This window comes from Mustelus asterias, chromosome 4 (genome assembly GCF_964213995.1).
Source record: "Mustelus asterias chromosome 4, sMusAst1.hap1.1, whole genome shotgun sequence".
NCBI classification, from domain to species: domain Eukaryota; kingdom Metazoa; phylum Chordata; class Chondrichthyes; order Carcharhiniformes; family Triakidae; genus Mustelus; species Mustelus asterias.
In genome coordinates, this window is record NC_135804.1 from 66,163,399 (window position 1) to 66,182,694 (window position 19,296).

General features: G+C 46.0%; 1 protein-coding gene across 1 annotated transcript in view; it reads left to right on the forward strand.

Moving 5' to 3' along the window:
* The window catches only part of LOC144493117 (hydrocephalus-inducing protein-like), a 440,489-nt gene that overhangs the window by 317,489 nt on the left and 103,704 nt on the right, over positions 1-19,296 (forward strand). Inside the window, exon 12 of the mRNA XM_078212019.1 lies at positions 16,165-16,232. Within this exon, the coding sequence (XP_078068145.1) occupies positions 16,165-16,232 (68 nt within the window). The remainder of the gene's footprint in view (positions 1-16,164; positions 16,233-19,296) is intronic.

The following is a 19,296-nucleotide window of genomic DNA, read 5'->3' on the forward strand; positions in this document are numbered from 1 at the left end:
ATGAAGGAGCAGCACGCTCCGAAAGCTTATGGTATTTGCTACCAAATAAACCTGTTGGACTTTAACCTGGTGTTGTGAGACTTCTTACTAATTTTATAATGCAGCAGGGTGGGAGAATCCCACGGCCGAGAATGCGCATGATTTGCGCATGCATTGCCGCCACACGTACATCTCCCAGCACCAGACCTCTGGCGCCATCGGATCTGCGCTGGAAACTGGCGCGAAGACAGGTCAGTAATTTAAATATATCTTTAAATGTAATCTAAATGTGATTAGCGGGCCCGAGACTGAATTCTCTGGGCCTGCCAGCCTCTCCCACCCCACCAGAATATTTCACTCTTGCGGGGTTTAGAGTAGCTCCCCACTAGCGGCCCGACCCCGCTGGAGTGAAAGGGGGACAATCGGGGGCCCCCAGGGGGTTGGCATTGGGGGTGATGCCTCCTGGGCATTGGCACCCTAGCAGTGTTACCTGTGCCCCCAGGCACTGCCCAGGGGGCAAAGTGCCCATGCCCAGGGTGCACCTTGGAACTGGCCACCGGGCATGGAACAGTGCCAAGGGGGTGGGGCCTAGGGGGTGGGACATAATGGGGCAGGGCCTAGGGGACATGGTGAAGGTGGGGGGAGGGGGTCTTACTGCCAGTCTGCATTGGGATCGGTGGGGGCAGGAGCAGGAGGGAGGCCAGCGATCGGGGCTGGCTGGTGGGGTGGGGGGGGAGGCGCTGCCTGCGGGGGTGTCTGCACTGCAAGGGGGAGGGGGCACTGGAGGTGGGGCAGGCCGGGGTGGCAGAGGTAGGGGGCACTGGAGATGGGGCAGGCCAGGGTGGCAAAAGTCGGGGCTGGCCCGTGAATGGTCAGGAGCCGTGGTCGGGTCGTGGGGAGTTTGGGGAGGCAGCATTGCGGGTATCCCGGGCTGGTCAGCAAACAGGAGGCTGACAGTTTCAGCCTCCCAGGTGGCCCCCTGAAATTTAATGATATTCATGCTGGTGGCCTCTACAATGCTCAGAGGTGGGAGATTCTAGTCTGAACTCCCACTGAAAAGGACAGCATGAATTTCTCCAGTTTTTCCCACGAATTCAACACTTAGAAGTTTTTGGGGAGAATTCCGCCCACAATTGTCAACGTGAGCCTGTAGCAGGTGGTGAGAGAACCAACACAAGGGAAAAAACAACTTGACTTCATGCTATACTGGAAGGTAATATTGTGCAACGAGATGGGAATAATTAAAGATCTCATAGCGAAGCAGCCATAGGCAGCTGTGACCATAGAATCATAAAATCACGTGATTGAATCTTATATTCAGTTTCAGGGAGAGAGGTCAGAGACTGTTATTGAACTTAAATAAGGCAATTTTAAGGGCATGAAAGCTGAGCTGGCTAAAGTGATTTGGCTAATTAGGTTAAGGGATAGCTCAATAGAGATGCATTTAAGGGGTTATTTCAGAATACACAGCATAGATACATTCCAACAAGTGGGAGGTCAGACGACTGGACAGAATATAAGGAACAGCAAATGACTAAAAGATTAATAAGGAGGGAGAAATTAGAGTACAAGAGAAATATAGCCGGAAAGATAAAACGGATTGTAAGAGTTTCTATAAATATTTTGAAAAAAAAGTTAACAAAGTGAGTGTTGTTCCTATAGAATGTGAGTCTGCAGAATTAATAATGGAAAACAAGAAGACGGCAGATGAATTGCGCAGGTATTTTGCGTCACTATAAAGAATAAGTAACATCCCAGAAGCATCTATAAACCAGGAAGTGTAAGGACCTTAGGGAAATGACAGTCACCATGGAAGTGGAACTGAGTAAATTGTTTGGAGCCGTGGGCTGACAAGAGCTCAGGTCCTGATGGACTTCATCCCAGGGTCTTAAAAGAAGTGTCTAATGAGATAATTGGTGCATTGCTTTAAATTTTCCGAAACTCCCTAGATTCAGGGAAGTTCCCATTAGATTGTAAGATAGCAAATATATGCTCATTATTCAAAAAGGGAGAAAGAAAGAGGGAACATGTTAGAAGCTTTTATTAAAGATGTTATAGGGAACATGTTAGAAGCTTTTATTAAAGATGTTATAGCAGGGCACTTGGATAAGCTCAAGGTAATCAGACAGAATCAACATGGTTTTGCGGAAGGGAAATCATGTTTAACCAACTTATTGGAGTTCTTTGAGGAAGTAACATGTGCTGTGAATAAAAGGAACCAGTGGATGTACAGCATTTGGAATTCCAGAAGGTATTTGATAAAGTGCCACATCAAAGGTTATTGGGGAAAATGAAAGCTCATGTTATAAGAGGGACCATATTAGCATGGATTGAGGGTTGGCTGCTGAACATGGAGCAGAGAAAAGGCATAAGCTGGTCTTTTTCATGTTAGCAAGATGTAACTGTTGGTGTGCCACAGAGATCAGTGCTGGAATCTCAACTGTTTTTTTTATTCATTCATGGGATGTGGGCATCCCTGGCTGGACCAGCAATTTGTTGCCCATCCCTAATTGTCCTGATGGGTCATTTCAGAGGGCATTTAAGAGTCAGCCACATTGCTGCAGGTCCGGAGTCACATGTAGGCCAGACCATGTAAGGATGGCAGATATTCACTAAAGGGCATGAGTGAACCAGATGGGTTTTTGCAACAGTCGAAAATGGTTTCATGGTCATCATTTGACTTTTAATTCCAGATTTTGTTGAATTCAGATTTCAACATATAACTCCAGACCTATAGCAATTGGTTGGCTCAAGTGGTTGACCCTTAACTACTCTCTGAAATAGCCTAGCAAGCCACTCAGTTCAAGGGAAATTAGGGATGGGCAATAAATGCTGGCCCAATGACACCTACATTCAATGAGTTTAAAAAAACGATTCTGAAGCAATCTAGTAGCTCAAAACTGAGTCCCAATGAGGTGCTGTGTGCCATCAACAAAAGCAAAATTGTGTTCCAACACAATCTGTTATCATCGCTCACCCTACCACTGTCAAGTCCAGGTCAGTGAGTAGGGTAGCCGGGAATGTTAGGAGCATCGCCAGGTGTACCAGAAAACGAGTTGCTAGTCTAGTGAGGCTACAACACAGGAAACAACAGAGGTAGCATTTTTTTATTCATTCATAGGATTCACACATTGCTAGCAAGCCTTGCACTTGTTGCCCATCCCTAATTGCCCTGGAGAAGTACTGGTGGGTCACCTTGATCTGCTGGAGTCTATGTGGTGTGGATACACTCAGTGCTGTTAAGTATGTTCCAGGATATAGACGTAGCTGTGATGAAGGAATTAGTTTCCAAGTCAAGGTGGTGTGTGACTTGAATCGGGAACTTGCAAGCAATGGTAAAAGCAAATCACTGCAGATGCTGGAATCTGAAACAAAAACAGAAAATATTGGAAAATCCCAGCAACTCTGACAGCATCTGTAGAGAGAGAACAGAGCTAACATTTGAGTTTCGATGATCCTTTATCCGGTGCATTGGGTGGAATTTTACCGAAAAATGGTAGAGTGCCATTTCTGGTGAGAAAACCAACATGTTTCACTCCAGAGAAACACGCCAATTTTCTGTCCAGGTTCTACCACAGTCTGTCAACAAAAATCAAGGGGGCATGTTTCACACCATCATGCAGGGGTGTGGGGCTCAACATGCCGACAAAATCCAGCTGCACTGAGATCGACTTACCATCTTTAAAGGGTGGCCTGATCATTACATGTATAAATCTCCTTACCAGCCCACCATGGAGGTCCCAGATGCTCCCCTCCCCATCCCTGATGGGAGTCGGCACTTCTGCCCACCTGTCCCCCACGTCCCCCGATCATCAGCCCCTTGCCATCCTGCTCACCCATCATCAGCACATTTCTCCAACCCCCAATCATTGGCCCTTCATGCCTTCCCCCCAATCATCGACCCCTCCCTCCCTGATCATCAGCCCATTCCCCTCTGTCCCCCCACAGTTAAATCTCTCAGTACTGAGGTGTCTCCTCAAGAACTACTCCACAGTCAGGCATCCAGATTTTGAGTGCCCACGAAGGGCAGTTCCAAATCAGCTCACCCCACACCCCATGTCACATGACCAGATCCCTTAAAGGGGCTATGTCCTAGCATACATAATACCCATAGTCATTGGCCCCTTCCACCTCCTTTCCCCACCCACAGTTGGAGCTGGCGCCCACCTTCCCCCATTGCCATGGCCAGCATCCACAATTTAGGAAAGCTTGATAGATTGGAGAAGAGTATCTGGAAAGAGTATCCTCTCAGTCAGAATCGCTGGGGAAAATGTCCTTGCAGTCAATTCTTATTGAAAAACAAAGACTGACATTACAGGAAAATCCATAGCTCCTGAGGTGATGTCAGGATTCAAAGGTGACATGGGGGGTGAATACGTTCAGGTAAGCACAGTTTGTATTTTGTCATCTGTAGCTTGTACATAAGAACGAGGAGCAGGAGTAGGCCATCTGGCCCTTCGAGCCTGCTCCGCCATTCAATAAGATATCGCTGATCTTTTCGTGGACTCAGCTCCACTTACCCGCCCGCTCATCATAACCCTTAATTCCTTTACTGTTCAAAACTTTATCGGTCCTTGCCTTAAAAAAAATCCAATGAAATGAGGCAGCCTCAACTGCTCCACTGGGCAGGGATTCCATAGATTCACAACCCTTTGTGTGAAGAATTTCCTCCTCAACTCAATCCTAAATTTGCTCCCCTTTATTTTGAGGCAATGCCCTCTAGTTCTAGTTTCACCTGCTAGTGGCAACATCCTCCTTGCTTCTATCTTGTCTATTCCCTTCATAATCTTATATGTTTCTATAAGATCTCCCCTCATTCTTCTGAATTCCAATGAGTATAGCCCCAGTCTACTCAGTCTCTCCTCATAAGCCAACCCTCTCAACTCTGGAATCAACCTAGTGAATCTCCTCTGCAGCCCATCCAGTGCCAGTATATCCTTTCTCAAGTAAGGAGACCAAAACTTATACACAGCACTCCAGGTGTGACCGCACCAGCATCTTATACAGCTGCAACATAACCTTGCTGTTTTTAAACTCCATCCCTCTCGCAATGAAGGACAAAATTCCATTTGCCTTCTTAATTATCTGTTGCACCTGCAAACCAACTTTATGTGATTCATGCGCAAGTACACCCAGGTCCCTCTGCACAGCAGCATGCTGCAATTTTTTTACCATTTAAATAATTTTGCTGTTATCCTTACCAAATGGATGACCTCACATTTACCAACATTGTACTCCATCTGCCATACCCTTGCCCACTCACTTGGACTATCTATATCCATTTGCAGACTTTCAGTGTCCTCTGGACACTTTGCTCTGCCACTCATCTTAGTGTCACTTGTGAATTTTGACACACTACACTTGGACCCCAACTCCAAATGGTCTTTGTAAATTGTAAACAATTGCAGTCCCAACACTGATCCCTGAGGCACACCACTAGTTACTAATTGCCAAACAGAAAAACACCCATTTACCCCGACTCTTTGCTTTCTATTAACCAATCCTCTATCCGTGCTAATAAATTACCTGTAACAATGTGCACCTATATCTTATGCAGCAGCCTTTGGTGCGGCACCTTGTCAAATGCCTTCTGGAAATCCAGATACACCACATCCACAGGTTCCCCATTGTCCACCATGCTCATTGAGTTCTCAAAGAATGTCAAGATGTTAAATGGAGTCCAGTCTGCCCTCCCTAGTTGATATAAAGGATTACAAGACAGTATTTCAAGGAGCTCTCCCCAGTTACCTGGCCAATCTTTATCTCTCAATCCACACCACTGAAACATTTACCTGGTTAATATCACATTGTTGTTAGAGGTACCTTGCTGCACACAAATCAGCTGCTGTATTTTTTACATTACAACAGTGACTATAGTTCATACTTCATCGGCTGCGAAATGCTTTGGGATATCCTGAGGCCTCGAAAAACATGATATAAATGCATTTTAAAAAATTTGCCTTTTACTAGTTCAAACCTGGCCGCTTTTCATATTCTCATAGTTTGTTCTGGTCAGGGTTCCTGACCAACCTTTTTCAAAACAATTCCAGTCTTACGAGTTCACTTCTCAATTGCCTCCTTTCAAACCTGAAATGCTTTCGTTTTCCAAGTAATTTCTTATAGCTCAGAATCAGTATTATGGCTCTGAACCAATTTTTCTTGCTTCTCAAAATTATGCGTACTGAAATTAAATGAGCTGAAGTTTCACAGCATCCCTGAAGGCAAGGAGGGAAGCCCCGAAAGTACTGAGATAAAAGCAAAATACTTTGGATGCTGGAATCTGAAACAAAAACAGAAAATGCTGGAAAATCTAAGCAAGTCTGACAGTATCTGTGGAGAGAGAATAGAACATAGAACAGTACAGCACAGAACAGGCCCTTCGGCCCACGATGTTGTGCCGGCATTTCAAGTCAGTGTAGGAGGCTGGAGAGACATAGCGCTACTGTTCTCATGCTGTGTCAATGGTAGCCATGATGTGGAGATGCCGGCGTTGGACTGGGATAAGAACAGTAAGAAGTTTCACAACACCAGGTTAAAGTCCAACAGGTTTATTTGGTAGCACAAGCTTTCGAAGTCTCGCTCCTTCTTCAGGTGAGTGAAGATTTGTGATCACAAACAGGGCATTTACAGATACAAACTCAATTTACAAGATAATGGTTGGAGTGCGAGTTTTTAACAGGTAATCAAGTCTTAAAGGTACAGACAATGTGAGTGGAGAGAGGGTTAAGCACAGGTTAAAGAGATGTGTATTGTCTCCAGCCAGGACAGTTAGTGAGATTTTGCAAGCTCAGGCATGTCATGGGGGTTACAGATCGATGATCAGCAAACTATCCAGCCTTCAGGACAACAGTGACCATGACACCACACAACCCTGCCACAGCAACCTCTGCAAGACGTACCGGATCATCAACACAGATGCCATTATCTCACGTGAGAACACCATCCACCAGGTACACGGTACATACTCTTGCGACTCAGCCAACGCTGTCTACCTGATAAGCTGCAGGAAAGGATGTCCTGAGGTATGGTACATTGGGGAGACCATGCAGACGCTACAACAACAGATGAATGAACACCACTCGACAATTACCAAGCAGGAGTGTTCCCTTCATGTCGGGGAACACTTCAGCAGTTACGGGCATTCAGCCTCTGATCTTCGGGTAAGTGTTCTCCAAGGTGCCCTTCATGACACACGACAATGCAGAATCGCTGAGCAGAAACTGATAACCAAGTTCCGCACACTTGAGGACGGCCTCAACCGGGATATTGGGTTCATGTCACACTATCTGTAACCCCCACAACTTGCCTGGGCTTGCAAAATCTCACTAACTGTCCTGGCTGGAGACAATATACACCTCTTTAACCTGTGCTTGGCCCTCTCTCCACTCTCATTGTTTGTACCTTTAAGACTTGATTACCTGTAAAGACTCACATTCCAACCATTATCTTGTAAATTGAGTTTGTGTCTGTATATGCCCTGTTTGTGAACACAACTCCCACTCACCTGATGAAGGAGCGAGACTGTGAAGGCTGGTGCTACTAAATAAACCTGTTGGACTTTAACCTGGTATTGTGAGACTTCTTACTATTCTCATGCTGAACAGAGAGAGTGCGCCAAGTTTGCGTGGGGGTTTGCGAAGAAAGTTAATCCACGTGAGGCTTGCCAATATGTATCTTGCTCCACCAGAGGCCCAAACATCCTCGACCACTGCTACTCAAATATCAAACATGCCTTCCGCACTATCGCCCGCCCACACTTTTGACAAATCAGACCACAAGGCTGTGCTCCTGCTCCCGGCTTATAAGCAAAAGCTGAAGCGGGAGAATCCATCAGAGAGAGTCGTGCAATGTTGGTCTGAGGAATTGGATGATCTCCTACAGGGCTGCTTGGAGTCAATTGACTGGTCAGTATTTAAAAACTCTGCGACCAGCCTGAACGAGTACGCCACTACAGTAACTGACTTCATTAGTAAGTGTGTAGAAGACTGTGTGCCAAAGAAGCAAATCCGTGTGTTCTCCAACGGGAAACCATGGATGAACAGGGATAGCCACTGCTCGCTGAAGTCCAGGTTTGAGGCGTTCAAGTCAGGCGACATTGACCTATACAAGAAAGCCAGATACGATCTAAGGAGATCCATCAAAGATGCCAAAAGACAATACCGGACCAAGCTAGAGTCCCAGGCTAGCCACACCAACCCCTGCCAACTATGGCAAGGTCTGCAAGACATAACAGGCTACACAATGAAGGCATGTAAAATCGCCAGCTCAAACGCACTCTTCCCTGATGAGCTCAATGACTTCTATGCAAGAGCAAGAGGTCAGCGAGAGCATGTCCTCCACCCTGGAAGCCCTGGATGACTCTGTATCTGGGGTCACCATTGCAGATGTCAGAGCAGCTTTCTTGAAGGTCAACCCACGGAAAGCAACTGGCCCGGACGGGGTACCCGGACGTACAATCAGATCCTGCGCGGATCAGCTGGCGGAGGTATTCACAGACATCTTCAACCTCTCTTTACAACAATCTGAGGTCCCTATCTCCTTCAAGAAGATGACTATCATCCCGGTATGAAGAAAAAACAAGCAACGTGCCTTAATGAGTATCGGCCGGTGGCTCTGACATCCATCATTATGAAAGTGCTTTGAAAGATTAGTCATGGCACGAATCAATTCCAGCCTCCCGGACTACCTGGATCCACGACAGTTTGCCTACCGCCGCAACAGGTCCACAGCAGACGCCATTTCCCTGGCCCTGCACTCAACCCTGGAACACCTAGATAACAAGGACACCATGTCAGACTCTTATTTATTGACTACAGCTCAGCCTTCAACACGATTATTCCCACAAAACCCATCTCCAAACTCCGTGGTCTGGGCCTCGGCACCTCCCTCTGTGACTGGATCCTGAACTTCCTAACTCACAGACCACAATCAATGAGGATAGGCATCAACACCTTCTCCACCATCATCTTCAACACCGTTGCCTCACAAGGCTGTGTTCTCAGCCCCCTACTGTACACCTTATACACCTATGACTGTACGGCCAAATTCCCCATGACACCACTGTAGTGGGTCGGATCTCAAACAATGACGAGACAGAGTACAGGAATGAGATAGAGAATCTGGTTAACTGGTGCGGCAACAATAATCTCTCCCTCAATGTCAACAAAACGAAGGAGATTGTCATTGACTTCAGGAAACGTAAAGGAGATCATGCCCATCTACATCAATGGGGACGAAGTAGAAACGGTCGAGAGCTTCAAGTTTTTAAATGTCCAGATCACCAACAACCTGTCCTGGTCCCCCCCATGCCGACACTATAGTTAAGAAAGTCCACCAACGCCTCTACTTTCTGAGATGACTAAGGAAATTTGTCATGTCAGCTACGACTCTCACCAATTTTTACAGATGCAACATAGAAAGCATTCTTTCTGGTTGTATCACAGCTTGGTATGACTCCTGCTCTGCCCAAGACTGCAAGGAACTACAAAAGGTCATGAATGTAGCCCAATCCATCACGCAAACCAGCCTCCCATCCATTGACTCTGTCTACACTTCCCGCTGCCTTGGCAAAGCAGCCAGCATAATTAAGGACCCCACGCACCCCAGACATTCTCTCTTCCACCTTCTTCCTTCGGGAAAAAGATACAAAAGTCTGAGGTCACATACCGACCGACTCAAGAACAGCTTCTTCCCTGCTGCTATCAGACTTTTGAATGGACTTACCTTGCATTCAGTTGATCTTTCTCTACACCTGAGCTATGGCTGTAACAGTACATTCTGCACTATCTCATTTCCTTCTCTATGAATGGTATGTCTGTACAGCACAAGAAACAATACTTTTCACTGTATGTTCCACTGGAGCAAGCAGAGAGGGAGTGATTGGAGGCAGGAGTGCTGGTGAGAGATTGAATGAATTATTTATTTATTTAATTAGTCAGTTAGTGTGTGTGTTTTTTTTTAGCCTTTACTTTTGTAGTAGTATTTTTCTTAAGTTTAAAGTGAAAACCGGAAGTGGGCTGCTAAGGAGTCTGGGAAGGGTTTTTTAAGCGCGCGAAGTATAAAAGGTAGGCTGCAGTATACAGCGGGCAGCGTCGGGAGTGGGCTGTGGTGTGTGTGGGAAGCAGAGTGTGAGCTATAAGGGCTTTGGCTCACAGGGCATAGGCAGAAAGGGCAAGCAGGGGTGAGTTTAATTCATTTTTGCTGTTTCTACCTGGTACTGGCAAGGTATCTAGAGGGGATGGGTGTGCAGGCAGTGCTATGTTCCTCTTGCACTATGTTTGAGGTGAGGGACGACGTCAGTGTCCCTGCTGATTACACCTGTGGGAAGTGCACCCATCTGCAGCTCCTCCAAAACCATGTTAGGGAACTGGAGCTGGAGTTGGATGAACTTAGGATCATTAGGGACGCAGAGGTGGCCATAGACAGAAGCTTTAGGGATACAGTTACTCCGAGGAATGAAAACAGATGGGTGACGGTGAGAGGGGCTGGGAGGAAGCAGTCCATGCAGGGATCCCTTGTGGTCGTTCCCCTTAGCAACAAGTATTCTGCTTTGGATACGGTTGAGGGAGACGACATACCAGTGGTGAGCCGCAGTGAGAGGATCTCCAGCACTGTGTCCGTCTCTGTGGCTCGGGAGGGTAAGGGGCAGAGCGGGAGGGCAATAGTTATTGGGGACTCGTTAGTTAGCGGGATAGATAGGAGGTTCTGTGGCAGCAAAAGAGACTCACGGATGGTATGTTGCCTACCAGATGCCAAGGCCCGTGACGTCTCAGACCGTGTTTTCCGGATTCTTAAGGGGGAGGGGAAACAGTCACAAGTCGTGGTACACATTGGTACCAATGACATAGGTAAGAGAAGGGATGGGGATTTAAAACAGGAATTTCGGGAGCTGGGCTGGAAGCTGAGAGCCAAGACAAAACATGTGGTCATCTCTGGTTGCCGGTGCCACGTGATAGCGAGTTGAGGAACAGGGAGAGAGTGCAGTTAAACATGTGGTTGCAGGGATGGTGTAGGAGGGAGGGTTTCAGATACGTGGATAATTGGAACACATTCTGGGGAAGGTGGGACCTGTACAAACAGGACGGGGTGCACCTGAACCAGAGGGGCACCAATATCCTGCGAGGGAAATTTGATACGGCTCTTCAGGGGGGGTTTAAACTAATTTGTCAGGGGAGTGGGAAAAGGAGTTGTAGTCCAGAAGTCAGTGTTGAGGGTGGTGAGGTATTGGGGAAGGTATCAGGGTCAAGGGTGGGTACCGGTAGACAGGAAGGTGGGTTGAAGTGTGTCTACTTCAATGCAAGGAGCATCCGGAACAAGGTAGATGAACTTGGGGCATGGATTGGTACTTGGGACTACGATGTTGTGGCCATTACGGAGACGTGGGTAGAACAAGGACAGGAATGGTTGTTGGACGTTCCGGGGTATAGATGTTTCAGTAAGTGTAGGGAAGCTGGTAAAAGAGGTGGAGGAGTAGCATTGTTAATCAAGGATAGTTTAACGGCTACGGAAAGGCACTTCGAGGGGGATCTGCACACCGAGGTAATATGGGCTAAGGTTAGAAATAGGAAAGGAGTGGTCATGTTGTTAGGAGTTTACTGTAGTCCCCCAAATAGTAATAGAGATGTGGAGGAAGAAATTGCTAAGCAGATTATGGATATGTGTGGGGGTCACAGGGTAGTTGTCATGGGGGACTTTAACTTTCCAAATATTGATTGGAACCTTTGTAGGTCAAATAGTTTGGATGGGGCAGTTTTTATGCAGTGTGTGCAGGAGGGTTTCCTGACACAATATGTGGATAGGCCGACAAGAGGTGAGGCCACATTGGATTTGGTACTGGGAAATGAACCGGGCCAAGTGTTAGATTTGGTTGTGGGAGAGCACTTTGGAGATAGTGACCGCAATTCGGTGTCTTTTGTTATTGCAATGGCGAGGGATAGGGCCGTACGGCAGGGCAAGGTTTACAATTGGGGGAGAGGTAATTATGATGCGATTAGGCAAGAATTAGGGGGCATAAGTTGGGAACAGAAACTGTCAGGGAAAGGTACTAATGAAAAGTAGAAATTTTTCAAGGAACAAATACTGCATGTCCTTGATAGGTATGTCCCTGTCAGGCAGGGAGGAAATGGCCGAGTGAGGGAACCATAGTTCATGAAAGAGGTGGAATGTCTTGTGAAAAGGAAGAGGGAAGCTTATGTAGGGATGAGGAAACAAGGTTCAGATGGCTCGATTGAGGGTTATAAGTTAGCAAGGAACGAGCTGAAAAAGGGGCTTAGGAGAGCTAGGAGGGGACATGAGAAGTCCTTGGCAGGTCGGATCAAGGAAAACCCCAAGGCTTTTTACTCTTATGTGAGGAATAAAAGAATGACCAGGGTGAGGTTAGGGCCGGTCAAGGACAGTAGTGGGAACTTGTGTATGGAGTCAGTAGAGATAGGCGAGGTGATGAATGAATACTTTTCCTCAGTGTTCACCAAGGAGAGGGGCCATGTTTTTGAGAAAGAGAAGGTGTTACAGGCTAATAGGCTGGGGGAAATAGATGTTCGGAGGGAGGATGTCCTGGCAGTTTTGAATAAACTGAAGGTCAATAAGTCCCCTGGGCCTGATGAAATATATCCTAGGATTCTTTGGGAGGCAAGGGATGAGATTGCAGAGCCTTTGGCTTTGATCTTTGGGTCCTCGCTGTCCACGGGGATGGTGTCAGAGGACTGGAGAATGGCGAATGCTGTTCCTCTGTTTAAGAAAGGAAATAGAAATGACCCTGGTAATTATAGACCGGTTAGTCTTACTTCGGTGGTTGGTAAATTGATGGAAAAGGTCCTTAGAGATGGGATTTACGACCATTTAGAAAGATGCGGATTAATCCGGGATAATCAGCATGGATTCGTGAAGGGCAAGTCATGCCTCACAAATTTGATAGAATTTTTTGAGGAAGTAGCTAAGTGTGTTGATGAAGGTAGGGCAGTTGATGTCACATACATGGATTTTAGTCAGGCGTTTGATAAGGTCCCCCATGGTCGGCCTTTGATGAAAGTGAGGAGGTGTGGGATATAGGGAAAGTTGGCCGATTGGATAGGTAACTGGCTGTCTGATCGAAGACAGAGGGTGGTGGTGGATGGAAAATTTTCGGACTGGAGGCAGGTTGCTAGCGGAGTGCCACAGGGATCAGTGCTTGGTCTTCTGCTCTTTGTGATTTTTATTAATGACTTAGAGGAGGGGGCTGATGGGTGGATCATTAAATTTGCTGATGACACCAAGATTGGTGGAGTAGTGGATGAGGTGGAGGGCTGTTGTAGGCTGCAAAGAGACATAGAATCATAGAATCATAGAAACCCTACAGTGCAGAAGGAGGCCATTCGGCCCATCGAGTCTGCACCGACCACCATCCCACCCAGGCCCTACCCCCACATATTTACCCACTAATCCCTCTAACCTACGCATCCCAGGACTCTAAGGGGCAATTTTTAACCTGGCCAATCAACCTAACCCGCACATCTTTGGACTGTGGGAGGAAACCGGAGCACCCGGAGTAAACCCACGCAGACACGAGGAGAATGTGCAAACTCCACACAGACAGTGACCCGAGCCGAGAATCGAACCCGGGACCCTGGAGCTGTGAAGCAGCAGTGCTAACCACTGTGCTACCGTGCCGCCCTAGATAGGATGCAAAGCTGGGCTGAAAAATGGCAAATGGAGTTTAACCCTGATAAATGTGAGGTGATTCATTTTGGTAGGACTAATTTGAATGTGGATTACAGGGTCAAAGGTAGGCTTCTGAAGACTGTGGAGGAAGCCACAGATCTCTAAAGGTTGCCACTCAAGTGGATAGAGCTGTGAAGAAGGCCTATAGTGTGTTAGCTTTTATTAACAGGGGGTTGGAATTTAAGAGCCGTGGGGTTATGCTGCAACTGTACAGGACCTTGGTGAGACCACATTTGGAATATTGTGTGCAGTTCTGGTCACCTCACTATAAGAAGGATGTGGAAGCGCTGGAAAGAGTGCAGAGGAGATTTACCAGGATGCTGCCTGGTTTGGAGGGTAGCTTTTATGAGGAAAGGTTGAGGGAGCTAGGGCTGTTCTCTCTGGAGCGGAGGAGGCTGAGGGGAGACTTTGTAGAGGTTTATAAAATGATGAGGGGGATAGATAGAGTGAACGTTCAAAGACTATTTCCTCGGGTGGATGGAGCTATTACAAGAGGGCATAACTGTAGGGTTCGTGGTGGGAGATACAGGAAGGATATCAGAGGTAGGTTCTTTACGCAGAGAGTGGTTGGGGTGTGGAATGGACTGCCTGCAGTGATAGTGGAGTCAGACACTTTAGGAACATTTAAGCAGTTATTGGATAGGCACATGGAGCACACCAGGATGATAGGGAGTGGGATAGCTTGATCTTGGTTTCGGATAAAGCTCGGCACAACATCGTGGGCCGAAGGGCCTGTTCTGTGCTGTACTGTTCTATGAGACAATAATAAATCAAATCAAGTCAAAATGTATGGGAGGTGAGTGGAAGTGGGGACGTGAGGAACAGATTATCTACTGGGGGTACCATCGCGATTGGGTGTACGTGGGACTTGCCATGAGAAGTGTTGGGACCCGGGGTGGTGGCTGGAAGAGAGATCTCTGTGAAGGTGTAATAGGTGTGTTGACGGTTGTAATGGGAGACAGGAGGAGGCAGACTTATCCTGGCTGCACAAAGAGAGTCAGTCATCTTCTTTTGGCAATGTAGCCCTGTCCTCTGATGGAGCGAGCCGGCACTCACCATCACAGCCACAGCCTCCCAGGTGAGGATGGTGACCTTGTTTGCTGGACGTCTGGCCAATCGTGGGTCGAGGATGTGAGACCTCTGCTTGGCACCATCCAGAAGTATGGTGAGGGCTCCCTCCATGAAACATGGTGCTGCTGTCCTGACAGCCATCCCCCCGACTGGACTTGGAAAACGTGCTGTGCAGATCATAGAATCCCTCCAGTGCAGAAGGAGGCCATTTGACTCATCGAGTCTGCACTGACACCAATCGCACCCAGCCCTTATCCCTTTTTGTTTCCTCACGTATTTACCCTGCTAGCCCCCCGATCGCTAACCTGCCTCCACCTCATTCCCATGTTTAATGGAGGATGAAGAAGCTGACTTACTTCCAGGTGATGAGATAACAATTTAATTATTTTAATGAAGACAGCAGCCCTTGAGTTACCTGCTTTGCAGGTTTAATGGTGCTGCTGGGTTTTCCTGGCCTCTCGAAACATGGCAACTGAAAGGAGATGACAGCTTTGGAGAAAATCTAAGTGTCTTTACAGCATTGCTTTGGGCCAGAAGCACCAGGGATGCGACCCCCGCCCCAAGCCCCACATCCACACACTCCAATATAAGACTTCTCCAAAAAAAAATCTTCAGGATTAGGTATCAGACCTGTCTGCTCCCTAGTCCTCCACAGCTGACTGGAAGCTGCGTCTGTCAATCAGGCTGACGACTGGGCAGCAAACATTACAGGGTTAAATCCATCGATGGGAAACTATAGGCGGAATATTTCCGCCCAGCCCACCATGGGAATCATAGTGGACAGGACATGGATCATGCAAAGGTCAGTTGACCTTGGGTGGGATTTTGCGGTCTTGAGGCGAGCGTGACCAGAAAATCCCGCCCTATTAGTCAGGACAGCTTATAAATAGATGGACACAATGATATTTTGTCATGCTGATAAATTAACATATTTCAACTGCCTTAAATTGGAAAGTAGCAACCTGATTAGTGGCTGAAATACACAACCTTATAACATGGTTCTGATTATTTAATTCCTGTTTTAAAATAAAAACTACTTTTCTGGGGGCAGTGTTAGGATTGGTACAGTGTCACATGGCTTTAAGTGACTCTTCTTTTAAATTCATCTAATATCTCCTTTGATTTGGTTTCCAAGGGTAATTCTGTAAGAACTTTGATGTAATATGTTGACTCCAACTCCAGTTTCAGTCAGAAACACTTTGATGCTCCATTATAATTGGAAAGAAATTGCCCACGTCGTTTCACTGCTCATGTATTGACATGTTCACCTTGAATTGTATTCATTATCATTGAAAGTTGCTGAGTGTAGGTATTGGACTGCTGAAAATTATTCTCTTAGTGACCTCTTTGCAGATGCATCGCTAATTGTTCCAGCCCACTGCTGTTTAAAACATGCTGATAACTACTTGTTCTCTGCAGGGGATGTGTCATTGGACCTACGTTTCACTTCAATGTGCCTGTGCTGAACTTTGGGGAAGTCTCCTTTGGTGAGTATGTAATATGTTAGTGCCCCATAGTGACTATAAGGAAAGGAGATTCAAAAGCAATTAATATGTCCTGTGCTATTTAATAATGGGATATTAAGTTGCTGTTCACCTAGAATTTCAAATTTATGTTTATTTAAATATCCTGTACCAAAAATATTTTCTGATACATTTCCTTACCTCCATCCCACGCCTGTCTGGCAGATTGGCTCAGCAGGTACTTCATTGCCACGTTGGCATTCTGCAAGTTTTGTATCTTTGTTTGTCTTTCTTTGAGTTAATAATAGACTGAGAATCTGGCAGTGACTTGTATATGCTGGGCTCCAGCAACATAAGATTGATTCTTTTGACAAAGCTGGCAGAGATGATATTTTCAGTAAAATATTTAGTGACAGATAATTAGACAACACCATTTATATTCAAATTTATGATCATTTGGTGGGCACCAGCCATTAATAATAACTCTGCTTTATGAAATGGTTGATTGATTATTTAGTGTATTGTTACTGACAAGCCATCTGTGTAGGGTTTAAATTGAAGTTTGAATTAGACACAGTTCTATCCTTTATAAAGCTGGACAAATTGATCTATTAGAAGAGGTATTGTTGGATTGACTTAGATTAGTTGTGGCTGAGCTGAATACCAATGTAAGAGATCCTTGTTCTTCAAAGTTCATTCAGAAAACATAAACAATGCCTTCTCGATTATTCAATCTTTTTGCTGCGCAAATGGGAATGACCTTTGGCTCAATGGACTAAATCACCCGGAACATAGCTCTTTTAGTTGATTAGATGATTTCCCCACTGAAATTAGCATATGTCCAAGAAGAGTGAAGCATGTCATCTGTGAACCTCCTTAAAGGCAATTAATTATTAAGGATACTTTTGATGTCCTTCACCATAAGCTTTATGTCAGGATGTCTTAATGATAATGGCCCAGGCAGGCTGAATCCAAAGATCTCTGGTTCTTTATTAGTCAGTATAAAGACAAACATGATGCTATCTGATACAGAAACAAGAGCTCGGTGCTTGAATTTGGTGAGGCAGGAAGCCTTTCTGCTAAGGCATGCACTGATTTCCAGTGCCATCTTACAGAGGAGAGAGAAGATTGAAGAAATATGATAAAAATTGTCTTTTTCTGAGGCATTGGTGGAGGAGGGTTGTTTGTACAGCACATAGCTGATTTATTGTTTCTCAGTTCTAAGAAAGTACAGCAAATCTGTTTAAGGATTTTGACAGGAGGCCTAGATAATGCTGACCTAGCATTAATTGCCTAGTGAGTGCAGTGTCTAAATTGTCTCACACCTGGGGCCTTGTCAGATCAGAATTTGAAATTGAACGATAACAGTGAGCATATCAAGCAATCAAAGATTTTTGTGTCTACTCTAGTACTCTGCATTTCATTATTTGGAGTTCAACACCCTGGAGTTGGTACTGTGAATACCCCAACCTTTGCAGGGGAGGTGGAGTGTTTGTTTCCTGAATGACTTGCTGGCTGTATATTGTAAAATACAGCAAACTTCCTCTTCAAGAGAAAGACCATGTGTGGGGGACTTTGCTCCCCCACCCCCCTCGTGTTTTCGGCAGGCAGGATTGGTGACGGGGCAGAAAATCAAGCGGGAACCCCAAAATAGCAATTACGCTAATGGGATTCCCCTGCTTGATTGTCCCCCCCTCCCCCCTGCCAGTGACGTAACAAGATTCCCACTATGAAGAGATGGGAACCCCATTTGCATATGATTAGCAGGCCTCCCCACTGTCACATTCCCCCCACTGGAAATTTCCACCTCAGTGACGTCATGCTGGAGGAGTTTACAAAAGGTTCTTAAAATTGGGAACCGGTGAACAGAAGCTGCCAGGGGCAGACAGGTAAGTACAGCCACCAGGAGGAAGAGGGTCATGCACTTTGGACTTGAAAACCAAAGAACAGAATACTTAGTAAGTGGCAAAGAGCTAGAAATAGTGAAGATCCAAAGTCTTAGGGTCCAGGTATATAGATCATTTAAAAGCCAAAAACAGATACAGAAAATAATTTTTTAAAAGGCTAATGGAATGCTGGTCTTTAGGTCTAAAGGACTGGAATACAAGGGAATAGAAGTCATGTTTCAGCCATACAAAAATTAGACCATACCTGGAATACTGTGAAAAGTTTTGGGCAACACACCTAAGAAGGATATATTGGTCTTGGAATAAGTACAGTGTAGGTTTACCAGAATGATCCCTGTACTCCAAAGATTAAATTATAAAGAAAGATTATGCAAACGAGGACAAATCAAATTGATGGAAATCTGAAATAAATACTCAAGATACTGTAAATACTTAGCAGGTCAGGAAGCACCTCTGGAAGGAGAAACAAGGTTAATATTTCAAGCTGATGACCTTTAAATAGAACTGGGAAAAGTTAGAAATGTAGGCGTGGGTGGATAAAGAACAAAAAGGAAGGTCTGGATTAATGTGGTGCAAAGACTTGCAAAAGCTTGCTTAAACCTATTGCATTTCTAACTTTTGATGAAAAATCATTGAATTGAAATGTTAACTCTGCAAAAATTTGGTAAAGTCGGGCAGGAGGCGAGTAGCGCGATCTGCGCCCATTTCTGCGTCGGTACACACTGTACCAAGGCCAAAAAGTCAGCGCGACCGGCAACCCACCCAAAACAGGCGCGACATAAATTTAAATAATTCTGCATGTATTTTAATCCACTTAACGAGCTGCACACCCCACTTTACCAGCACGTCTGCCTTTACCAATCCGGAATTGGACTGGGTCAAACATGCTCAATAAAAGTCCGATTCTGGCGCTCCATTAGTGAGGGTCAGTGAGGAGGTAAGTGCCTACCGCCGGACGGTTCCATGCTGCTTACAGGAGGTCCTTTCGTGGCAGCCATGTTTCGGGTTGGGAAGGTTCTGCAAGTGTATAGGGGAGTGGGAGCTGTTGCTCAGCAGGGTATCCGATGTCCGATTTGCAGCACGGACCCGGGTCTCAGCACTAACCTCGGGTCTTAGGGGATGCTGTTGGGTCCTCATGCATGCATGCAACACTCTTCCAGCTGGGGGATGTGCAGGAAGCC